This window comes from Suncus etruscus, chromosome 9 (genome assembly GCF_024139225.1).
Source record: "Suncus etruscus isolate mSunEtr1 chromosome 9, mSunEtr1.pri.cur, whole genome shotgun sequence".
In the NCBI taxonomy this organism is placed as follows: domain Eukaryota; kingdom Metazoa; phylum Chordata; class Mammalia; order Eulipotyphla; family Soricidae; genus Suncus; species Suncus etruscus.
This window is the reverse complement of record NC_064856.1, coordinates 110,955,630-110,977,621: the sequence shown is the minus strand read 5'-3', so window position 1 is coordinate 110,977,621 and position 21,992 is coordinate 110,955,630. Positions and strand designations below refer to the sequence as shown.

Here is a 21,992-nt window from a genome sequence, read left to right as displayed (position 1 = left end):
GCTGCCTCCGCGTGCAGGGCATTGCCCCGGGCCAGCCGGCTCTTCCTCTGGGTGATGCCCGGCAGGGTGGAACCGCGGGAGCCCTTGGGCCCGACCCGCCCGCGCCTGATCGCCCGGACAGCCCCGAGTCCGGAGTCAGTGCGGCGCCTCCGGCTACTCCCGGCCCCGGTGCGCCCCGAGGGGAGGAGCTGGGCCGCACCCGGCACGCTGCCGGGGGAGCCCCGCTGCCCGCCACCTCCCGGGGCCAGCCAGCCGCCTGGGCGTGGCCCCCGGAGCCCAGCCCTCCGGAGTCGCAGCCCTTTGCCCGGGGTCCGGAAGGTAAAGGTGGGGAAGGCCGGGGAGCCCTATGGCCGGCTCCCCGAGCAAGCCGAGTGGCCGGCGGCCCGCACCCGGGCGCGCAGCCCGATGACCCCCGCAGACGGACGCCGCAGGGACCCCCAGCCGAGGCAAGTCCCGTCGACCCGACCCGCGCCCCCTAACCTGGCGCCGGCCGTGCGGGGCGGGGAGGTCGCGGCCAGAGACCCGCCGCGTGGCCCGGGCGCCCGGGGCGCTGTCTGGCCGGAGCTCGGCGGGACCCCCGGAGCTCGGGGCCGGCCGCCCCCGGCGCCCCGGGGAAGGAGCGGCCAGGTCGCCGCACCCCGCAGGCTGGGGAGGGCCCGGCCGGGCCCAGGAAGGGGGCGGAGCGGGCGGTGACGCGGCGGCCGCGGGGGAAGGAGCTCAGGGGCGCGGGGAAGGAAGGACGGTCGGGGCCATGGGCCGGCGCTGCGCCTCGGGACGGGCCGGCCACCGCGGGGACCCGCCGGCGGGGCTGGGGGCGCTCCGGGATCCCCCCCGAGGCGTAGGCGCGCACGATCGCGCCGCTTGAGGGGCGCTCGCCCGAGCGCAGAGGTGAGCCGGGCCGGGGCGCTGACAGGGGCGCGCGGCCCGGGGCCCCCGGCAGCTCCGAGGTGCGGGGCCGGGGCGCAGGTGGGCGAGCGGAGCGGGCGCCCGGGACGGGGGCGGAGGATGCAGCTCCGGGGAGGGGGGAAGGAAGGAAGGATGCTGCCGGGGGGCCGGGCCGGGCTGGGGGCGCGCGGCGGGCGCTCTGGGCCCGGGCGGCAGGATGGGGAGCGCCTAGGCGCAGAGGGGCGCACGGCTGCAGCCCGCGCTCCCCGGGGCGCACGGCTGTCAGTGGCGATCGGGAGCCCCCAGGCCGGGGGTCGCGGCGGAGCGGGGTCCCGGGGGGCTTGGGCCGGCGGCGGAGGGGAGCGGCCGCCCGGGGGGCCCGCGTCAGCGCGCGGTTGCCTTGGCGACGGCGGGCGATCGGGCGGGGGGCAGGCGCGGCGGAAAGGAGGTCAGCGCTGCGGGGGGCCCCGCATCTCCCGCTGCCGGGTCGCGGCCGTCCGAGCCCCCCGGTGGGCGCGCTGGGCAGGGCTCGGGGATGCGTTCCGCCGCCCCGCACTGAGGCCGCGCCCGCCCGCCCTGCGCCAGGCGGAGGAGCCCAGGCCGCGCGGCCCCCCAGCGCCCGCAGGATGCTCATCAAGGAATACCACATCCTGCTGCCCATGAGCCTCGACGAGTACCAGGTGGCCCAGCTCTACATGATCCAGGTGAGCGCGGCCCTCCCGGGGCGTCGGGGACAGCAGGGCGCCCCGTGGGCCGCACCCAGGCCGGCCGGGCCCATTCCTACCTACCCCCACCACCCCACCCGGTCCTCCTCTGGGGCTCCCAAGGCGAGGTGCCCCCTACTTCGGAGGCCTGTGGTCACCCCCTTCGCCTCCAGTGCCCAGCCCCTCCCGCTGGCTTGGTCCAGATCTTTAATCCTCGGAATCTAATCCCAGGGGAAGACTAAGGGCCCTGGGCGAGCTGGTCCAGGGCGATGGAGAAAACTGGCTTCCCGCCCCACCCCAGGAAGCCAGGGAGAAGCGAGTGGGGGGGAGCAGTTTCAAAAGTGCCAGTGAAGGGGACCCCCTGGGAGTGGGGGAGCCAGAGGCGGACAGGGTATGGGAGGGCTGCAGAGGAGTGTATGGGAGTGAAATTGGAGACCCCAGAGGCTGTTGGAGATGTGGTACCCTGACACAGGATATGATGTGACTGGGGTCTGGCTTGGGTGAGGGGCCCTAGCTTCACACATACGGCCCCCCAGCCCCGGAATAGAGGCAGAAGGAGCAGGTCCTGGGGCTCAGGAGGGATCTGGAATACCCCTCTCCCCACAGGGACTGAATCCACCTGTCTTGGTTCACCCACCCACTCATGTTGACCACCCTTGCTGCCACAAACACAGCCCACTGGCTCCCACCCTGAGGAGTACCTGGGTCCCCTGGGCCCTGAGGTTGTGTCCTCCATGCTGGCCCTCAGCCCCATACCTCCTTGCATCTCTAGATCCTTCCCATCTGTACCCCCAATATGCATCTCCCTCTGGATTCTGTGCTCTACTTTTCTACTTTGTGAGAACAGGCACCTCTGGGGATCCCCCAGGATGCTTCCTGACAAGACCTGCCACTGAGCATCGTGACAGTCTTTTGTGAAGCTTTGGGGTAGAGGTCAGACAGTGACAGGAAGACTGAACCCTAAGACAGTCCAGGGTTCAGGGTCTGGTTTCAGGTAAAGGCCAGGGCTGGGTTCCAGCAGCTGAGGTGAGGAGAGGGCCTGGCTGGGGCTGAGCTGCCCATCCGGCCTCCCATCATCCCGTGTTTCCTGGGGCTACAGAAGAAGAGCCGGGAAGAGTCGAGCGGCGAGGGCAGTGGCGTGGAGATCTTGGCCAACCGGCCCTACACGGATGGGCCCGGGGGCAGCGGGCAGTACACGCACAAGGTCTACCATGTGGGGTCCCACATCCCAGGCTGGTTCCGGGCGCTGCTGCCCAAGGCCGCCCTGCAGGTGGAGGAGGAATCTTGGAATGCTTACCCCTACACTCGAACCCGGTGAGCAGATATGGGGGGGGGTCCAGGGAGGAGCAAAGGATGCAAGAGCCCGGAGAACTGGTTAGAGCAGGGGACACCCAGCCCTGACCTTTGCCCCTGGCCCCAAAATGCCTAGGTACACATGCCCCTTTGTGGAGAAATTCTCCATCGAAATCGAGACCTATTACCTGCCTGATGGCGGGCAGCAGCAGAATGTCTTCAACCTGAGCGGGGCCGAGCGGAGGCAGCGGATCCTGGGTGAGGCCTTGGTTTCTGCCTCCTGGCTTGGCTTTGCAGCCAGGCTGCCCCAGTCCCTGGGGGTGGGGGGCGTGTGTGGTGGCTCAGTGTCCTTGCCCCCCACCCCGCAGACACCATTGACATCGTGCGGGATGCGGTGGCACCCGGCGAGTACAAAGTGGAAGAGGACCCCCGGCTGTACCGCTCGGCCAAGACGGGGCGGGGTCCGTTGGCTGATGACTGGGCAAGCAAAGCGGCCCAGACCGGGCCCCTCATGTGCGCCTACAAGCTGTGCAAGGTGGAATTCCGCTACTGGGGCATGCAGGCCAAGATCGAGCAGTTTATTCACGATGTCGGTGAGTGCCTGTGCACTGCAGGCTGGGAGTGAGGGTGGGGGCTCCCTACCCATTGGGCCCCAGAAGCTAACACCCATCATTGCGCTGAACCCCAGGGAGCAGCACCGAATCAGAGAGCTGAGTCTTGCAGGATTAGACAGCAGGAAGCTGACCACAGAGTGTTTCCCCCACAATCAGCACAGACAGGGGTCTACAGAGTGCAGGCTCTGATGTCATTTATTTATTAATTTTGGTTTTGGGGCCACACCCAGTGGTGCTCAGGGGTTTCTCCTAGCTCTGTGTTCAGAAGTTCTTCCTGGCAGGCTCAGGGGACCCTCTGGATGCCAGAGATCAAGCCTAGGTCGGTCACTTGCAAGGCAAACACCCTACTCACTGTGCTATTGCTCCAGCCTTTCTGATTCTGGGTGACCTCCCACCCCTGGCCCCAGAGTCCGTCCCTTGCTGCTGGAGTCTGGGAGCTCCCTTTGATCCCTTCCTCACCCTAATCCAGGCTCTCCCCAGGCTGGGAAGTCGGGGATCTCCGCAGGTAGAAGGGTCACTTTTGGGTGGTCAGGAGAGAAATCCTATCAGGCCTGTCTCTGAACTGAGGGGGTGAGGCCTGAGCGTTGCCCACACATATGCTGAGCTGATCTTGGTTCTGTTTTGGAGCCACACGTGGCTGCTGCCAACCTGTGCTCAGTCCCTCCTGCTAATGTCTTGGGACCATGTGGTGGTGCTCAGGGACCAAATGGGGAGGCTCTAGTGCCAAATCTGCACTCCCACATCTGAGATCTCTCTGCCCCTCTTTCTAGACAAGATTTCTCCTGGCATCCCTCCAGGGTGTCAGACAGGGAAAAATGTGCTTAGAAAGTCTGAGGCTAGGGCTGGAGTGGTAGCACAGTGGTAGGGCATTTGCCTATCGATCCCCAGCATCCTGTATGGCCCTCCGAGCCTGCCAGGAAGGATCTCTGAACACAGAGCCAGGAGTAACCCCAGAGTGCCACCAGGTGTGGCCCCAAAACAAAAAACAAACAAAAGAAAAGGTCTGAGGCTCCCAGGACTTTCTTCCCTTTGGAAAATTACCAAAAAGTCAGAGACCAGCTGAGGAGGAAGCTGTCCCCAGCAACCCCTGCCGGGGAGCTGAGAGACTTGCTTCCCCTGGCTCTAACATATCCTCATTCAATCACTGTCGGTGCCGCTCTCAAACCGCGGTCCGTCAGCTTAGCTTGCAAGGCAGACACACCTTACCTCTAGCGCCACCTTCCCAGCCCCTGGTGCCGCTCTTCTGAGTGACCGAAGTTCCCAACTTTATTCCTCTGCTGAAGATGAACAGATCCCAGAATGGGAATCGTCTTTCACGAGAACCTTCATTAAGTGCCAGCACTTCCATTAACTATTAACACCTTCATTAACCACCGACCATTTCATTAACTGTTAGCGCCTCTGTCATTAACGGCCCCAGAACCTGAAGCCCGTGGGAAGGAGGCAGGCCATTGGGGAGGAACTGCCACCCTCTATGTGCAGGGGGGGAAAGGCCGTGCTTGAGGTGGGGTCTGTGCTTAGAAGGGGGGTGTCTAGGGGAGTTGGGGGAAGGAGGTGAGCCAGGCGGGGAGGGGGTGGCCTGGAAGATACGCCCGACCCTCCTGTGTGTCTCCTGGTGCTTGTGCCCAGGGGAGCCATTATTATCCATGCTAAGAGCTGGGCTGGTGACCGCAGAGCAGTAAGACACTCCGGGCCTGCCGAGAGCTGCGGGCACGGTTCTGAGGCCTTGGCACTGGCAGGTTTGCGGCGGGTGATGCTGCGAGCCCACCGCCAGGCCTGGTGCTGGCAGGACGAGTGGACAGAGCTGAGCATGGCCGACATCCGAGCACTGGAGGAGGAGACCGCCCGCATGCTGGCCCAGCGCATGGCCAAGTGCACCACTGGTGGAGATGGCCCCGAGGTTGAGCCCCAGGGGAAGCCGAACACAGAACCTCGGACTGGGGCCAGCTGCGCCAGCACCCCCGATGGGCCTGAAGCCCCCCGAAGAAGCCCCGATGCATCCCCAGATGCCAGCTTTGGCAAACAGTGGTCCTCGTCGTCCCGTTCGTCCTACTCATCACAGCATGGAGGTGCGGGCAGGCTGCAAGGGGTGGGCGGGGTTGGGGCTGTTTGTAGGCTGAGCACCCCCCCACTGTGGACCCCGCAGGTGGCGTGTCTCCCCAGACCCTGTCTGAATGGCGAATGCAGAACATCGCGCGTGACTCTGAGAACAGCTCAGATGAGGAATTCTTTGATGCCCACGGTGAGTGCCGTGTCCCAGGCCAAGGGTAGGGGGGGGGGTCTCTGGGCAGTGTTCCCCACCCCCCTGTCCACCCTGACACAGCCTGGTCGGTGTCTTTAGAAGGCTTCTCGGACAGTGATGAGGTTTTCCCCAAGGAGATGACCAAGTGGAACTCCAATGATTTCATTGATGCCTTTGCCCCTCCCACGGAAGCCGAGAACACCCCAGGTAAAGGTTCCCCCACGCTCAGCTGCCTCTACCTGCTCCCCCTGATCCAGGGACTTGGGGGAATAGTAGTCACGAGTTCAATAGGATCCTGAGATGAAAATTTACCAAAAAGGGAGGGGTCACTCAAAACTCAAGGCAGGCTTCTGAAGCCCCTCCTCACTGACCTGAGACCCAGTACAGAATCTAGTTTGATCCTCAACATCCCTTATGGTCCTCTGTGCACAGGGTCAGGAGTAACCTAAACACCACCTCTCACCTCCCCCAAAAAAGATAGAAGATGAATTGGAAGCTGGGAAAATGGGTCAGTGACAGCTTAAACATCGCAGGTAGAAGCCCAGAGTTTTAGCCTTAGCATTGCATGGTCCCCAGGCACTCAGCAAGGAATAGCCCCTGAGCAGTTAGCTGTGATGCCCCAGATGATGAGGACAGGCAGGTATCAGGGCTCAGATCAGCTCAGTGTAGGCACTCATGGGAACCCAGAGAAGAGAGATTTAGCTGGCCCTGTTCTAGCCTTGAGCTTGCGGAGCCCAGGGGAGTTAGCTGGACCTCCCAGCAGTTGTCCAGTCCCCAGGAGGTGAGGGTAGTTGATTTTTTTTTTTTTTGGTTTGGTTTGGTTTTGGGTCACACCCGGCGGCGCTCGGGTTACTCCTGGCTCTGTACTCCGAAATCGCTCCTGGCAGGTTCAGAGGACCATATAGGATGCTGGGAATCGAACCGGGGTCCATCTGGGTTGGCCACGAGCAAGGCAAATGCCCTATCACTGTGTGTGTGTGTGTGTGGGGGGGGGTTTGATGGTTTTCTTTGAACTATTACACGAGGAACTCGTGTCCTGGTGATCTGGGCAGGATGGGCAGAATCTTCCAGAAGGGGAGTCCCCTGGCAAGGCCCAGCACATGCAGTGACTTGGGAGCAAGTTTTGGGACAAGGAAGGGGGGGGCCTGGGCAGACAGTAAGTGGGTATCCTGGAAGAGTTCACCGAGGGGCTCCCGAGAGATCCCCAGTTTCCTCCCCATCTCTCATGTCCCACAGAACCTGAAGCCGAGGTAACCAAAGATGCCGGAGAAGGAACCCGGGCTCCCAGGGACTCAGAGGTGAGGAGGGGTGGTAGCCCTGTCAGAGTAGGGGTTCTGCCCCTCACTCCAGGCTGGCTCTACCACACGCCCCCGTCACGCCCTGCAGGGTCCTGATGGAGTTGGGGAGCTGGGGGCCGAGGCCTGCGCCGTGCACGCCCTCTTCCTCATCTTGCACAGCGGCAACATCTTGGATCCCGGCCCAGCTGACGCCTCCTCCAAACAGGCCGACGTGCAGACCCTGCGGCTGGCCTTCGAGGCTGTCACCCGTGTCCACTTCCCTGAGGCCTTGGGCCATGTGGCGCTGCGCCTGGTGCCCTGTCCGCCCATCTGTGCCGCCGCCTATGCCCTCGTGTCCAAGTACTGCTCCAGTGTCAGAGGGCAGGGGACAGGCATTGGGTTGAGTGGGAGGTGGAAGGAGCCAGTCAGTGATTGATGGATGCAATTTCTCCTGCGGCAAGAAAGGCTTCCTGGAGGGGCTGGAGTTGTAGCACAGCAGGGAGGGTGTTTGCCTTGCATGCGGCTGACCTGACCTGGGTTTGATCCCTATCATCCCATCTCCTGAGCCCTGCCAGGAGCTATTCCTGAGTGCAGAGCCCGGAGTAACCCCTGAGCACCGCAGGATGTGGCCCCCAAAATATGGAAGGACTCCTGGATACTTTTATGCTGTTCCCCCCCAAACTCTTACGTTGCTGGCATATGTATACAGCCTAGGGGAAATGGAGGGGCCATGGTGGGCTGGGGACCCCCTCACCTGCCTTGCACCTTCCTCCTGCAGCCTGAGCCCCTACAGTCACGACGGAGACAGCCTGGCCCGCTCCCAGGACCATATTCCCCTGGCCGCCCTGCCCCTGCTGGCCACGTCCTCTTCCCGATACCAGAGCGCTGTGACCACCGTGATTGCCCGCACCAATCAGGCCTATGCCGCCTTCCTGCGCTCTGCAGAGGGTGCCGGCTTCTGTGGGCAGGTCAGGGATTTTGGGGCCCTTTGGAGCCATTTCTCCTCCCCCCTCCGATACATACACACACCCCTCCTGATGGCACCTCACTCTGCCCACCCCAGGTGGTGCTCATTGGGGACGGCGTCGGCGGCATCCTGGGCTTTGATGCGCTCTGCCACAGTGCCAGCTCAGGCACCGGCAGCCGGGGGAGCAGCCGTCGGGGCAGTGTGGTTAGTAGTGCAGGCACTGGGCCTCCTGCCATTTATTTCCCCATCCCATGGACGCCTGTCTCCTTGCTTCTGAATAAAACTCCCAACCCCAACCCTGTGCTGAAGACTAAATTCTTCTCTCCCTGTTCCTTCTAGAACAACGAGCCACTGTCACCCGAGGTGGGCCCAGTGCGTGATCCACTGGCCGACGGGGTAGAAGGACTGGGCCGGGCCAGCCCTGAGCCCTCGAGTCTGCCCTCCCAGCGGACACCCAGTGATGTGGCTGGTGCCGAGCCTGAGGGCTCTCAGAACAGGTGGGCTTCCTACCCCCGGGGCTGGAGCTGGACTGTTGAGTCCACAGCCTTAAACCCTACTTCTCTTCCACCCCAGCCTGCAAGCAGTTCCTCCTGCTGGCTCCACAGGAGAGCCACGGCGGTCCAGCACAGCCTCCTGCCCCCAGGCTGCCAGCTCTGAGGCCCCTGACGGAGCTGCCAGTGCTGCCCGCCTCGACTTCAAGGTCTCGGGCTTCTTCCTCTTTGGCTCCCCTCTGGGCTTGGTGCTGGCACTGCGTAAGACTGTGATGCCCGCCTTGGCTGGTGAGTTGGGGGGAGGGACTGCTGCTGTGCCTGCCTTGCTGTGCCCTGCCCTGCCCAGGGCTAGCTGGTGTAGACAAACTGCCTGTCACCCCTCACATACATACACAATGCCACTTAGGGGCTTGGCAAAAAGGGAAACCTGGGGCCCAGAAACAAAGAAGGGGTTTGCCAAGGACCCAGGAGGATCCTGGTTGCAGTCATGCCCCAAGACACTGCAGCAGAAGGCTCTGCAGGTCCCAGCACCCCTTATAGAACCCTGCCACACCCTTGGCCCAGGGTTCTCGCTTTGAGCAGTCTAGAGGTACTGGCTTGGGCCCCAGAGCAAGGAATGGAGTTGCTTATCATGACCCCCCAACCCCACCCTGTCTTCGGGGACCAGTGGCCCAGATGAGACCTGCCTGTGAGCAGATCTACAACCTCTTCCATGCGGCTGACCCCTGCGCCTCCCGCCTCGAGCCTTTGCTGGCCCCCAAGTTCCAGGCCATCGCCCCCCTGGCTGTGCCTCGCTACCAGAAGTTCCCACTGGGAGATGGCACATCCCTGCTGCTGGGTATGACACCCCCCCCCCCACTGCCCTGTGCAAGGGTGAAGGGAGAGGGCCAGAGTGATAGTACAGTGGTAGGGTATTTGCCTAGCACATGGCTGACCCAGGATGGATGCCCATTGGCATCCCTGAGCCTGCCAGGATCAATTTCTGATCAGAGGCAGGATTAACCCCTGAGTGCTGCTGGGTGTGGCCTAACCCTCCCCCAGAAAAAGGATGAAGGGGGAGAAGAGCCCCTCCAGACCGGAATGGCTTCTCTATCATTGGTAGCCCCAGGGGTCAGCCCCTTGGATGTTGGGGTGTTTGCATTCCCAGTCCCCCCGACATTCCCTGTCCAGATATGGGGGCAGTGAGGGCCACTGTCCAGTATCTGAGCGTCTGCCAGTGTTGGGGTATGGATACCCCATCATCTATCCTGGATCAGGATGTTGACATGGGCCACAGGTGGGCATGGCACCTGACCCATGTGCTGGGGTAGGCTGTGTCCTGCTTACTCCTGGGCATCCAGGGAGCAGTGCAGCCCCCGCTTGACCTGGAGGGGTTCAGTGGGGACTTCCTCCTGGGGCCACACCACACTGAGGCCACGTCCTCCCACAGCCGACACCCTGCAGACCCACTCAGGCCTCTTTCTGGAGGAGCTGGAGCTGGTGCCATCCACCCCTACGTCTGCCAGTGGCGCTTTCTGGAAGGGCACTGAGCTGGGCACAGAGGCGGCGGTGCCCCCGGCAGCCCAGAGCACCACGAGTGAAGTGGTGAAGAGTAAGTCGGGGCCTCCCTGGTGGCTTGCGGAGTGGGGGGCCCCGGGTCCACCCCGGAGGCCCAGCATTTTCCACCCACCCCACCCACCCAGCACCCGGCCCGGGCCCTTGGCGGAAAGGAGGGAGGGGGCCGGGGCGGAGAGGCGCCCCCTGACCCGCTGCTGCCCGCGCGGCCGTGCAGTCCTGGAGCGCTGGTGGGGGACCAAGCGGATCGACTACTCGCTGTACTGCCCCGAGGCGCTCACGGCCTTCCCCACCGTCACGCTGCCCCACCTCTTCCACGCCAGCTACTGGGAGTCGGCCGACGTGGTGGCCTTCATCCTGCAGCAGGTGGGCCGCGGGCACGGGGCAGGGGCCGCGGGCACGGGGCAGGGGCCGCGGGCGGGTGGGATGGGGCCAGCACCCACACCAGGTGCTCCCCTTCACCCGTATCGCCTGCCCGCCTGCCCCTGCCAGGTGATCGAGAAGGAGCGGCCGCAGCTGGCCGAGTGCGAGGAGCCGTCCATCTACAGCCCGGCCTTCCCCCGGGAGAAGTGGCAGCGCAAGAGGACGCAAGTCAAGATCAGGGTGCGAGCCTGCCAGGCACCCCTGGAGAACTTGCCCCTTGACTGGCCTAGGCGCTGTCAACAGACCAGGCCACGCCCCTCGAGACCACGCCCACTTCAGTTAGGCCACGCCTACCTGCAGCTCTCGCCCAGTTGCAGTCCACTTCCTGTCTAGGCCCCGCCCCATTTCTTACAGCCCCGCCCCTAAACAAGTCCCACCCCCCGTCTCAGCCTTGCCTCCTTACTCATCCCTAGTCCCTGCAGCCCCACTTCCTGCCTAGGCCCCGCCTCCTTTTTATAGCCCCACCCGTTTCCAGTCCCCGCCTCTTTGACCCTTACTCCCTGCAGCTCTCACCCACTTGCAACCTCACTTCCTGCCTAGACCACGCCTCTCACCCCGCCCACCTCAAGTCTCCGCCCAGTATCGGCCCCGCCCTCTGGCTTGGCCCCGCCTCCCTGCTCACTCATTACCTGCGGCTCTACCTTACTTTCTGTCTAAGCCACACCTCTTAGTCCCGCCCCAGTCTCAGCCCTGCCTTCTTGCTCATTCTTTTTCATGCTTTTATTCTCTCCGTCCTACCATAATAATATGACAACCAAATTTAGCCTTAACTGGAGGGTCTGTAAAGACAGGTTTATCCAGACCACTCACTGGCAAGGCAAATGCTGCTTCTTGAAATGGTCCTATCATAGGGCCTCTGGTCATCCAATCCAAGTCAACCCCCTTGCCTGGCTATACTGCGTGGCCACTTCATTCAATCGCATTCCAGACTTTAACCTTTCCATGGCTTCCATGATTCCTCCATGTTTTTCGCACAGAATGTGCCTGACCTTGACTGCATTGCCACCACCTTTTGGACCCTGAGCCTTCTTGTCAGCACTGTCACTCCCAGAGGCTCCTCCCCCTTCCCCGGAATAGCTTTTTCCTTTGGGAGGCATCTCCAAAATTTGCTGATGTATTTTCAATTGCTTAGTAGGCTTACAAGGCCCCTTCAGGTTCCATGGGTTTGTCCTAAATCTTCTTGCTCGTTCTTATTCCATGTAGCTCTGTCATCAGTTGCAACCCTGCTTTCTGTCTGGACCATGCCTCCTTTTAACCATAGGCCCTCCTTCCGGTCGGGCCCCACCTCCCTATCCCAGCCTTGGCCCCACCCTTATTCCCTTCAGCCCTAGCCCCCAGTTGCAGCCCCTGCTTCCTTTCAGCCCCACCCCAATACCAGGTCCGTCCCTAGTCTCAAGCCCTGTCTCCATGTTCATCCCTATTCCCTGCAGCTCTACCTCTCTTGCAACCCTATTTCCTGTCCAGGCCCCGCCTCTTTCCCACAGCCCCTCTTCCTTGCCCTGTACCTCTCCTTGGGCTGGTCTACTACCCCAACCTCAACTTCTACATCCCAGGAGCCCCTAGAACATATCCATCTACTAAAGCCCCATCTCCCTGTTCTCCCCTACTCAAGCCTTCTTTTCTCCCCAGAATGTCACTTCCAACCACCGGGCCAGCGACACTGTGGTGTGTGAGGGCCGCCCCCAGGTGCTGAGCGGGCGCTTCATGTACGGGCCCCTGGACGTGGTCACGCTCACGGGAGAGAAGGTCAGACCCAGGACCCCATTTGCCAATGCTCCCACCTCTTGGTTCTCAGGCGGCCTGTGCTAATGAGTTCAGTCCCCCATAATGGACTGTCTAGGGCCCTAGACAGTGCAGTCTATGATCTCATCCTTCCTCCCCAGGTGGATGTGTACGTCATGACACAGCCGCTGTCGGGCAAGTGGATCCACTTTGGCACCGAGGTCACCAGCAGCTCGGGACGCCTCACCTTCCCTGTACCCCCTGAGCGAGCCCTGGGCATCGGTGTCTACCCGGTGCGCATGGTGGTTAGGTGAGTACAAGCAAATGAGGCCTCTGCACCTGGGTAGGGGTCTCCGCCGGGTGCCCCCCACCCCCTCACTCCTTCCTGTCCCTGCAGGGGAGACCACACGTACGCAGAGTGTTGTCTGACGGTGGTGGCCCGGGGCACCGAGGCAGTGGTGTTCAGCATCGATGGCTCCTTCACTGCCAGCGTCTCCATCATGGGCAGCGACCCCAAGGTGCGCGCTGGTGCCGTGGACGTGGTCAGGTAAGCAGTGGCCGCCGCCCAATTTGGGGAAAGGGGTCCTGAGACTCTGGCACGCAGTACCCACTGGACAACTACACCCTGAACCCCGCCCCGCACCCCACAGGCACTGGCAGGACTCGGGTTACCTGATCGTGTACGTGACGGGCAGACCCGACATGCAGAAGCACCGCGTGGTGGCCTGGCTGTCTCAGCACAACTTCCCCCACGGCGTGCTTTCCTTTTGCGATGGCCTCACCCACGACCCTCTGCGCCAGAAGGCCATGTTCCTGCAGAGCCTGGTGCAGGAGGTGCGGTGGTGCAGGGAAGTCTGCTGGGGCTCACATAGGGACTCCCCCATTCATGCTTCTGGTGCTCCAGAGGCGCCTATGCCTGCCCGCTTCCAGGCCTGGAATATCTGATACGGCTTCACCCCTGTCCAGTTATCCCCGCCCACAATAGCTGGACATGCCCCTCGTATGTCCAGCCACGGCCATACCTCAGCAAGCCTGCATTACTTGACCACGCCCTGTTTGCCTCAGCCCCGCCCCATGTGTCCCCTGACCGTGCCCACTGGGTGACTTGCCTTCCCCATAGGTGGAACTGAATATCGTGGCCGGCTACGGGTCCCCCAAAGATGTGGCCGTGTACGGGGCGCTGGGCCTGCCAGCCAGCCAGACTTACATCGTGGGCCGTGCAGTGCGGAAGCTACAGGCTCAGTGCCAGGTGCGGAGCTGCAGGGCTGCAGCGGGCAGAGCCTGGACATGCAAAGGCCTGGAGTGGGTGGACAGCTCCGAGGACTCGGAGTCTGGGGTCTCCTAGGACCGGGGGTTCTGCGTGGGGCCTGGAGGAGCCGCCACTCAGCTCCTGGCTCAGCTCCGTGGCACCCGCCCAAGCAGCTGGTTGGTTGAGTCCCGGGCACTCTCAGCCGCTAAGACTCACTCCCGCGGGCTTGCCTAGCCCAGCTTGCACTTTCCAGGATTGGCTTCTGCAGTGCAGGGAACCCAGGGCTGCTCGAGGGGCAGAGCTGCTGGAGGTCGGGACCCCCTCAGGCATGCCCGACTGCCCTCCAGCCCCGCTCTCCTCTGCCCACAGTTCCTGTCAGACGGCTACGTGGCCCACCTGGGCCAGCTGGAGGCCGGCTCCCACCCACACGCCCCCACGGGCCCCTCCAGAGCCAAGAGCAGCTATGGGGCAGCCACCCCCGTGGACTTCCTCCGCAAGCAGAGTCAGCTCCTTCGCTCCAGGGGCCCCAGCCAGGCCGAGCGCGAGGGCCCCGGGACGCCGCCCAGCACCCTGGCCCGGGCCAAGGCCCGCAGCATCAGCCTCAAGCTGGACAGCGAAGAGTGAGGACAACCCGGCACAGGCTTATTTATTCACATGCTTCAGGCCACTGTGTTTGGAGACCACATGGAGCTGCTAGGGCCTGGACTTGCCCCCCAGCCCCACCCCCTGCACCTCCCTGCCCCTCAGTGTCACTGCCCTTTCACGTGGGGGACACAGCTGGGGGGTGGGGTGGGCAGGGGTGTCCATGCGTGTACGTCCATGAAAATAAACACCAACTGCTCTCTGCCTGACCTGCCTTCTGTACCTCGCATCCTGTTTCTTGGCCCAGAGGGACCCTGCTGGGCAGGGCAGGGCCTAGATAGAGCCTGGGCTTCCCAAATTCTCATAATGGGGCTCCCCCAACCCGTCTCTGCCAGTACCTTCCTGGATGCTGAACGCAGACCTCTACCTTCCCCCCTGCACCAGGAATCTTCAACTCTTAGGGGATCCCACAGCCCCAACATAGTTTCTCACAGAAACTTCTGGCCCTGGAGATTGATGGGGTCAGAGGCGGGAGGGCTGTGTGAGATGCCCTCCCACCTGGGCATGTGCTTGCCCCCCCAAACTAAGCTCATTTTTTTGTTGTTTGTTTTGTTTTGGGGGTGGCACTCAGGAGTTACTCCTGTCTCTGTGCTCAGAAATCGCTCCTGGCAGGCTCGGGAGACCATATGGGATGCTGAGGATTGAACCCATGTCCGTCCTGGGTCAGCTGCGTGCAAGGCAAACACCCTAATCATTGTGCTACCACTCCGGCCCCCCACTCAGCTCAGTTTCTGTGGGACACTCAGCTCAGCCTCCAGTGAAACTCATATTCCCCCCACCCCCAGCTCTGCTCTCTGCTCCTTCTCAGGGACCAGCCGAACAGAGCCATTGGGCAGAGCAGGGTGTTTATGTACAGAGAAGCAGAAGCCGTGCCAGCAGGGTGGGCAGGGCAGGGCAGAGCAGGGCAGGCCAGTCAGTGGGAGAAGATGCCCCGGAAACGGGCCTTGTCCTCCTGGTCCTTCTGCCGGATCCGGGCATCCAGGGCACGCAGCTCGCGACTGACTACGGGCGCCAGGGCAGGGTCCAGCTGCAGCACCTTGGCGAAGTCGGCCTGGGCCTCCTGGGCGTTCCATACGGCCGCGTGGGCCTTGCCCCGCTTGAAATAGGCTTTCACATTGTCTGCGGGGACAGCAGCAGGCAAGCATGAGGCCTCCCGGCTCTCGAAGGACGCGCGCCTTTGGAAGCCTAGCCTGCTGGCCCCAGGGAGTCCTGCCCTGCCCTGCCCCTGCCCTGCCCTGTCCTGCCCTGCCCGGACGTGGGTGCTCACCGTCGTATTTGTTAAGGATGGTGGAGCAGTGATCCAGGACCTCGTAGTACTCCTGTGCCACCAGCTTGCACTGGCAATAGTTGAGGAGCAGCGGCGTGATCTGCTGGTCCAGCTGGATCCAGTCGGGGGAGCCGGGTTGTTCCTGGGCACCAGGGCAGGACATGATGAGCTCTGCGCCTTCTCACCCCCGCTGCCCACCTGGGCCCACTTTGCCCGCCCGCCTGCCCCAGGCCACCTTCATCTGCAGGTTCTTGAGACAGGCGATGGCGTCGTAGTACTTGGACGCAGCCTCCTGCACTCGGCCCTCGCGGTAAAGCCGGTTCCCCTCCTGGTGGATGAGCGGCACCGCCTTCACCTTCTCCTCGTCATTCATGGCCCAGGGGTCCTGCTGGTACGTGCCGGGGCTCTCCACCTGTGGGGGGCAGGGGAGACACAGGCCGGATGCAGCTGCAAGCAAACCGTGCACTCAGAAGCTATCCAGTTGACAACCTCGGTGGGCCCCGGCCCAGTGTCCCACCCCCTGTTGAGGGCGGGCAGAGCTCGGGCCACTGAGGCTGCTGGGGAGCTATGGTGTGGGGGAGGAGGGTTTCCCTCACCTTCAGCATCTCGATGTCGAAGACCAGAGGCTGGGGGTCCTGCTGCAGCGCGTCCAGGTCGGCGTGGCCCAAGGAAGTGTGTTCATGCATCTGGGCCACGCCGCAGCAGTGTCGCTGGCCCTCCATCGGGTCCTTGCCTGCCGCGATGTTCCGAAGACTCTTGGCCACGAGCGGGTACAAGATCACGTGCTGCAGGAGGGCCATGGGGACACCGAAGGTTAGCAGTGTGGCCTGTCTGAAAGGGGTGTAGGGGTCCCCAAGGGGGGTGCTACTGGGAGCTGTGAGGACCCCTGAGCTCTGCTACACACTGACCACCATACCATGACAGCTGTGTCTCCCCAAAACACACACACGTATGCACACATAAATATATACCCCCCCATGTCCTGCTGTATCTACCTGGCAGTGGGAGCCCTGGCCTGTCGCTTTTCACTAGAAACAGCTGCTGGGAAGGTGGGGACAGAATTGTCCCCCCACATTAGGTACCCTGTGACACTGTTCTCAAATCGCCTGGCAGATGGAACCCTGAAGAGCAACTGTTTCGGGGGACCCCATAGAACAGTTGCTCTGGGGGTTCTCCTTGAGGTGAGAGCTGTGGAGAGACACTGCTCCAGAGATGGAGGGGAGGACAGCGCAAGAAGGGTGCTGTCGCCCCATGATTAGTGGTCACTCTCTGGCTTGACTCTGGGCTGGCCTTCAGCCCTCACAGAGCTCCGGTTAAGGAAGACAACTGGCCACTACTATTGGCCACTGTGTCCTCGAGAGACATTCCTAAGCCCCAATGTTTATGTTTATCTTCTCCCTGGCGCCTTGTTCCCCCAGCAATGCTTCTGCTGCATCCTGTCATTCTGCACATCTCCCAGTTGGAATAAAAGGTCTCCGGTCATCAGCTTAGGACCCGGTCTTTCCTGGTCATCAGCTGGGAGGAGCGTCTCAGTCCCAAATGGCACCAAGAAGACAAAAGTTGACCCCCACTGGCTGACTAGATTGACACCCCCCACCCCAAGTATCTCCTCCCACTGTCCCCCTTTCTACTGTTCAGCCACCACTATATCCTGAAACTCGAGTTACACAGGCTCGATCCTGGGCCGGAGAGATAGCACAGTGGCGGGCATTTGCACTGCATGCAGCCAACTCAAGGTGGACTGTGTTTCGAATCCTGGCACCCCATATGGTCCCCCGAGCCTGCCAGGAGCGATTTCTGAGCACAGAGCCAGGAGTAACCCCTGAGCACCAACCAAAACCAAAACCAGAACCAAAAAAAAACAAAACAGAAGAAATAAACCCAGGCTCTATCCCTGCATTGTAGGACTATGGCTATGGAGGACAGTGACAGGTACAGGACTCAGAAACGAGGTTCCAGCCAATCAAGGGCAACCAGGGCAGGCTTTCTGGGAGTGGTGACTCAGGAAAAATAAATTGTTTTTATTTTGGTTTTTGGGCCACATCCAGCAGCATTCAGGGGTTACTCCTGGCTCTACACTCAGAAATCGCTCCTGGGGGCTGGAAAGATGGCATGGAGGTGGTGCATTTGCCTTGCATGCAGAAGGTCAGTGGTTCGAATCCCAGCATCCCATCCATGTTGTCCCCTCAGCCTGCCAGGAGAGATTTCTGAGCGTGGAGCCAGGAGTAATCCCTAAGCGCTGCCAGGTGTGACCCAAAAAACAAAAAACAAACAAAAAAAAGATGCCAAGATGCCCAGAAGAAATCACTCATGGCAGGCTTGAGGGGGGGGATATCATATAGGATGCCAGGAATCAAACTTGGGTCTGTCCCAGGTAGGCTGCATGCCAGCCCCATGACTCAGGAAATTGCCTGAAGTTTCAGGAAGACTCTTACCCAAGAAAGATTTGGAGAGGCTGGGGAGAGATCTTGAAAGAGCTAGAGCACACACAGAGGCACCTAGTTGGATCCCCTGTATTGCGCAGTCCCCCTAACCGCAGCTGGTGTGGTCCTGGAGACCCTGCCCTCACCACATCATAGAGCCCAAGCACTGAATGGCCAGCACAGCTGAGTCCAGTATTACCCGGAGGAACCAGAGCCATAGCACAGCGGGGAGAGCATTTGTCTTGCACACAGCTGACCTGGGTTCAGTTTCATCCCTGTTCACAGCTTGGAGACCCTCCACAAAAAAAAGGGTTCCAGGGCTGTGATGTCAATGGAAACTTCAACCCCAGACTGATGGTAAAAAGGGCTGAGAGATTTCTTTGTTTCCTCCCTTTTGTTTTGGGGCCACACTGAGCATTGCTGAGGAGCTGTTCCCAGATCAGTGCTTCAGTGCTTGGGGGTTGGGGGAGCACTCGATGGTGAAGATCGAACACCAGGAGGCCCCCTGCAAGCACAACATGGAGGGTTTCAATATCTGGAGAGGTTATGTATGTATGTATGTATGTATGTATGTATGTATTTTTAATTTATTTTGTTTTGGGGGTCACACCTGGCAGTGCTCAGGGATTACTCCTGGCTCTACGCTCAGAAATCGCTCCTGGAAGGCTCGGGGGACCATATGGGATGCCGGGATTTGAACCACCGTCCTTCTGCATGCAAGGCAAATGCCCTACCTTCATTCAATCACTCCAACCCCAACCTGGTGAGGTTTTGAAGCATATTTTATTTATTTTATTTTATTTTATTTTATTTTAATTTATTTTGGTTTTGGGGCCACACCCGACGACGCTCAGGGGTTATTCCTGGCTATGCACTCAGAAGTCGCTCCTGGCAGGCATGGGGGACCATATGGGACACCAGGGGATCGAACCGCGGTCCATCCAAGGTTAGCGCAGGCAAGGCAGGCACCTTACCTCTAGCGCCACTGCCCGGCCCCAGAAGCACCTTTTATTTTTGGTTTTGTTTTGGGGGCCACACCTGGCGGTGCTCAGGGGTTCTCCTGGCTCTGTACTCAGCGATCATTCCTGGCGGTGTTTGGGGACCCAATGGGATGCCGGGAATCGAACCCAGGTTGCCACATATAAGGCAAACACCCTCCCCGTTATGCTTTGGCTCTGGTTTCTGAAGCATTATTATTTATTTCGCAGAACAATCGCTATACTGCACAGCCAAGGGCTAGAGAAGCCAGGTGCCACCTGGAGGGGCTGGAGAGGTCTCTGAGCAGTTAGTTCTCTGGGGCACCCCAGGACCTCAGGGGTACCTTGACATCGCAGTGGAAGCGAGCAATCTCCCCTTCCCGCATGGTGCGAACGATAGTCTCCCACACAGGCAGCTTGAACTTCTTGCCAATGATAAGTTCCATGGGCTTCCCACACGTCCTGCTGTCATCTAGCACAGCATCTTCCTGGTCACTGTGCAGAGTCCTGTAGTGGAACGTGGCCTGCAGGGCCACACGAGAGATGGGACAAGCACACACACTGGTCTCCAACCCAACCCCCCATCTGCAAAGGGCACTGGGGACAGGACATGAAGAGACAGGACTCTCCTGGCTCAACACCCTGGCTTGAGCCTTCCAGCCCAACAAAGCTACAGGGACACAGGGGGACACCTGGGGGATGCACCAGAAGGGAAGCCTAGGCATTTAGGGCCGGCCACAGTGGTGAATATTTACTGACCACTCTGTGCCCCTGTGCTCTGGATCTGAACCAGAACACAGCCCTGCAAAACATCATATGAAATTCTTACAGACCACGGGTCATGCTGGAGCGATGGTACAGCGGGAAGGGCATTTGCCTTGCACACAAACTGGGTTTGGATCCCCCCAGCATCTCTTAAGGTTCCCTGAGTCTGCCAGGAGTGATGCCTGAGTGCAGAGCCAGGAGTAAGCCCTGAGCACCACCAGGTGTGGCCCCAAAACAGTAACAACAACAATGAAGTGGTGTGGTCACCCAGGGCAGGGGTGAGGTCAGCTGGGGCCTGAGAGGTCAGATTCAGGGTGTATTTTCAGGAGCAGCTGATGCTCAGGGCTGACTCTGCAGTCCAGGATCACTCCTGCTGGACTTGGGGGGACCATACGTAGAGCCGAGGATTGAATCTGGGTTGTCTGCGTGCCAGGCAAGCATCCTACCCACTGTGGAGCTGCTGGAGGACCCCTGGAGGTCCTAGAGACAGGCCGGGAGAGACCTTTGACAGAGGAGACAGGATTGAATCATGTGAAGTAAGATTTAAAAAAAAAGCCTCTGGGTCTTGAGCGATAGCACAGCAGGGAGGGCGTTTGATCCCTGGCATCCCATATGGTCCTCTGAGTCTGCCAGGAGTAATTACTGAGCGAAAAGCCACCGACGGGTATGGCCCCAGTACCAGAAAATTAAAGAAAATCCTTCTGCAGGACAGAGGGGCCTGCACTCTTCGACCCATACCACGTTGCTCCCCAGAACTAGGCTTTCATACCAGAGAAATGGCAGAGTAATGTGGGGACAGCAGGAGGCACAAACTTGCCAGCACTGGGTTCACAGGTCATTTAACGCTGCCCATCCGGGCTTTGGGCACCACTGCACCCACACTGACTCTTGATGACTGTTTGGGTCAGCAAGTAAAGCATAGAAACAGGTTTAATATCAGGCACCTCATAGGGTTCCCCAGAACCAAAAGTACCAAAAGCAAGACCCTGAGCAGCTCCATTTGAAGCCCCAAAATTGACATATTAATCTCCTCTTTAGTGTCTGCTCATCCATGATCACCTTGTCAGGACAGGCCTCAAGGTCACCCACACACCAGCGCCTGGGGCATGCAGCTCTAGGATTATGCAGGGCTCTCTGAGATCACCCCTCACCACAGCTCCCCACTATTCTCAAAAGATATACTTTGGGGCCAGAGCGATAGCACAGCAAAGAGGCTGTTTGCCTTGCACACAGCTGACCGAAATTAAATCCCTTGATATTCCATAGGGTCCCTCAAGTCAAGTCCACCAGAAATGATCCCTGAGCACAGAGCCAGAAGTTACCCCTGTGCACAGCCGGGTGTGGTCCAAAACCAAAATAAAACAAAACTCCATGCTGCAACAGCTGGGATCTTGGCCTGCCCAGCCTTGCCCCCTGCTGGTCAGCGGATGCCCCAGTCCTGGCAACAGTCACTAGGAAGGAAAGCCAAGAGCCGCCTGCTCGGCTGTTCATTCTCTTCCCACGCCCGACCCAGGGGACTGTTCTGCAGGTCACAGAGCTGCCTGGGGAAGCTCCTTCCTCTGCACACACATTATGTTGAGAGGAACACAATGAGGCAGCTGGGAAGGGCACCCCAGGAGCAGAAAACTGCCAGGCAGAAGTAGGAGATGTAGGGAGAAGGCAGGAAGGCTATATGCTAGGGATCTGATGTATAAAGCAGGATTTGGGAGGGGCAGAGAGATTTTCTTTATTCCCAGCCCTGATTCGTCCATCTAAAGCAATCAGAAAGCTGCCAGAGTGAAGCTGGAGCAATAGTGCAGTGGTTAGGGTGCCAGAGTACCCATCTGGGGGTTCATTCCCTGGGCTGGTTGGCTGGTTTTGTGGGTTCTGGCGTCTCAATTTTCCTCTTTAAACTATGGTATAGAGTCTAAATGCTTCAGAAGGTCCCTACAAAAGAATTCAACCCTTGCAACCCCAAAGCCCAAGATCCCTCCCCAACATCTCCCCCACCTGCAAAGGAAGCCTCGAGGTCAAAAACCCCAGCCACCTGCCAGTAATGACTGACAGCCGCCCAGCCAATGAGACCCCAGGGTTCAACCCAAGGGGCGTGGTTCGGCTTGATCCCAACCAATCAGCGTCGAGCTGTGCGAGCGAGCGGTAGGGTCACGGGCGCCGCTATCTGGGCATGCGCAACCTCTCGCCTCGGGCCTCCTCCCGCTTCGCATGCGCACCGCTGCCGCTGAGCGGGGCTCGGGAAGGTACGAACCTTGGTTCCATCCTGGTAGCCGGGGAGCTCTCCTTGGCCCTCCTGAATCACACGCTTTTGGATCCCGTCCTCCCGGAGCCTGGCGATGATATCCGCCATCCTCCTTCCCCGCTGCTCACTTTCGGTAACTTCCGGATTCGTTCGGCAACTTCCGGACGTGCTTCGGCAACTTCCGAGCGGGCGCCATGTTGGTTAAGGGCAGACGCCCTCAAGGGGACTTAAAGGAGAAACGGACGGTGATTGGTCCTCTGC

The 21,992-nt window shown here is 60.4% G+C and overlaps 2 protein-coding genes and 1 pseudogene across 4 annotated transcripts; 1 reads left to right on the top strand and 2 right to left on the bottom strand.

Moving 5' to 3' along the window:
- The first annotated feature begins 737 nt into the window (after positions 1-737).
- Positions 738-14,272, top strand: PITPNM1 (phosphatidylinositol transfer protein membrane associated 1). 2 transcript variants are annotated; one of them, XM_049781188.1, is made up of 24 exons: positions 739-888; positions 1,471-1,589; positions 2,689-2,903; positions 3,019-3,140; positions 3,251-3,475; positions 5,236-5,565; positions 5,643-5,738; positions 5,838-5,945; positions 6,975-7,036; positions 7,125-7,375; positions 7,794-7,983; positions 8,079-8,186; positions 8,322-8,479; positions 8,556-8,761; positions 9,141-9,311; positions 9,903-10,064; positions 10,245-10,393; positions 10,520-10,630; positions 12,080-12,196; positions 12,334-12,482; positions 12,570-12,719; positions 12,823-13,006; positions 13,293-13,421; positions 13,791-14,272. In XM_049781188.1, exons 2-24 carry the CDS (start codon positions 1,512-1,514, stop codon positions 14,043-14,045), a joined length of 3,726 nt encoding a protein of 1,241 aa, XP_049637145.1. In that variant the 5' UTR covers positions 739-888; positions 1,471-1,511; the 3' UTR covers positions 14,046-14,272. The 2 variants fall into 2 exon arrangements, with proteins under 2 accessions (XP_049637144.1, XP_049637145.1); XM_049781187.1 differs by having other exon boundaries at positions 738-888; positions 9,903-10,393.
- Positions 11,171-11,565, bottom strand: LOC126019101 (peptidyl-prolyl cis-trans isomerase NIMA-interacting 4-like; annotated as a pseudogene).
- AIP (aryl hydrocarbon receptor interacting protein) lies at positions 14,043-21,922 on the bottom strand. Of its 2 annotated transcripts, none has more exons than XM_049781234.1 (6): positions 21,741-21,922; positions 19,075-19,254; positions 15,927-16,115; positions 15,566-15,742; positions 15,327-15,472; positions 14,043-15,170 (listed from the first exon to the last, which is right to left on the bottom strand). In XM_049781234.1, exons 1-6 carry the CDS (start codon positions 21,837-21,839, stop codon positions 14,828-14,830), a joined length of 1,134 nt encoding a protein of 377 aa, XP_049637191.1. In that variant the 5' UTR covers positions 21,840-21,922; the 3' UTR covers positions 14,043-14,827. The 2 variants fall into 2 exon arrangements, with proteins under 2 accessions (XP_049637191.1, XP_049637190.1); XM_049781233.1 differs by having other exon boundaries at positions 14,894-15,182; positions 15,331-15,472.
- Positions 21,923-21,992: the final 70 nt, after the last annotated feature.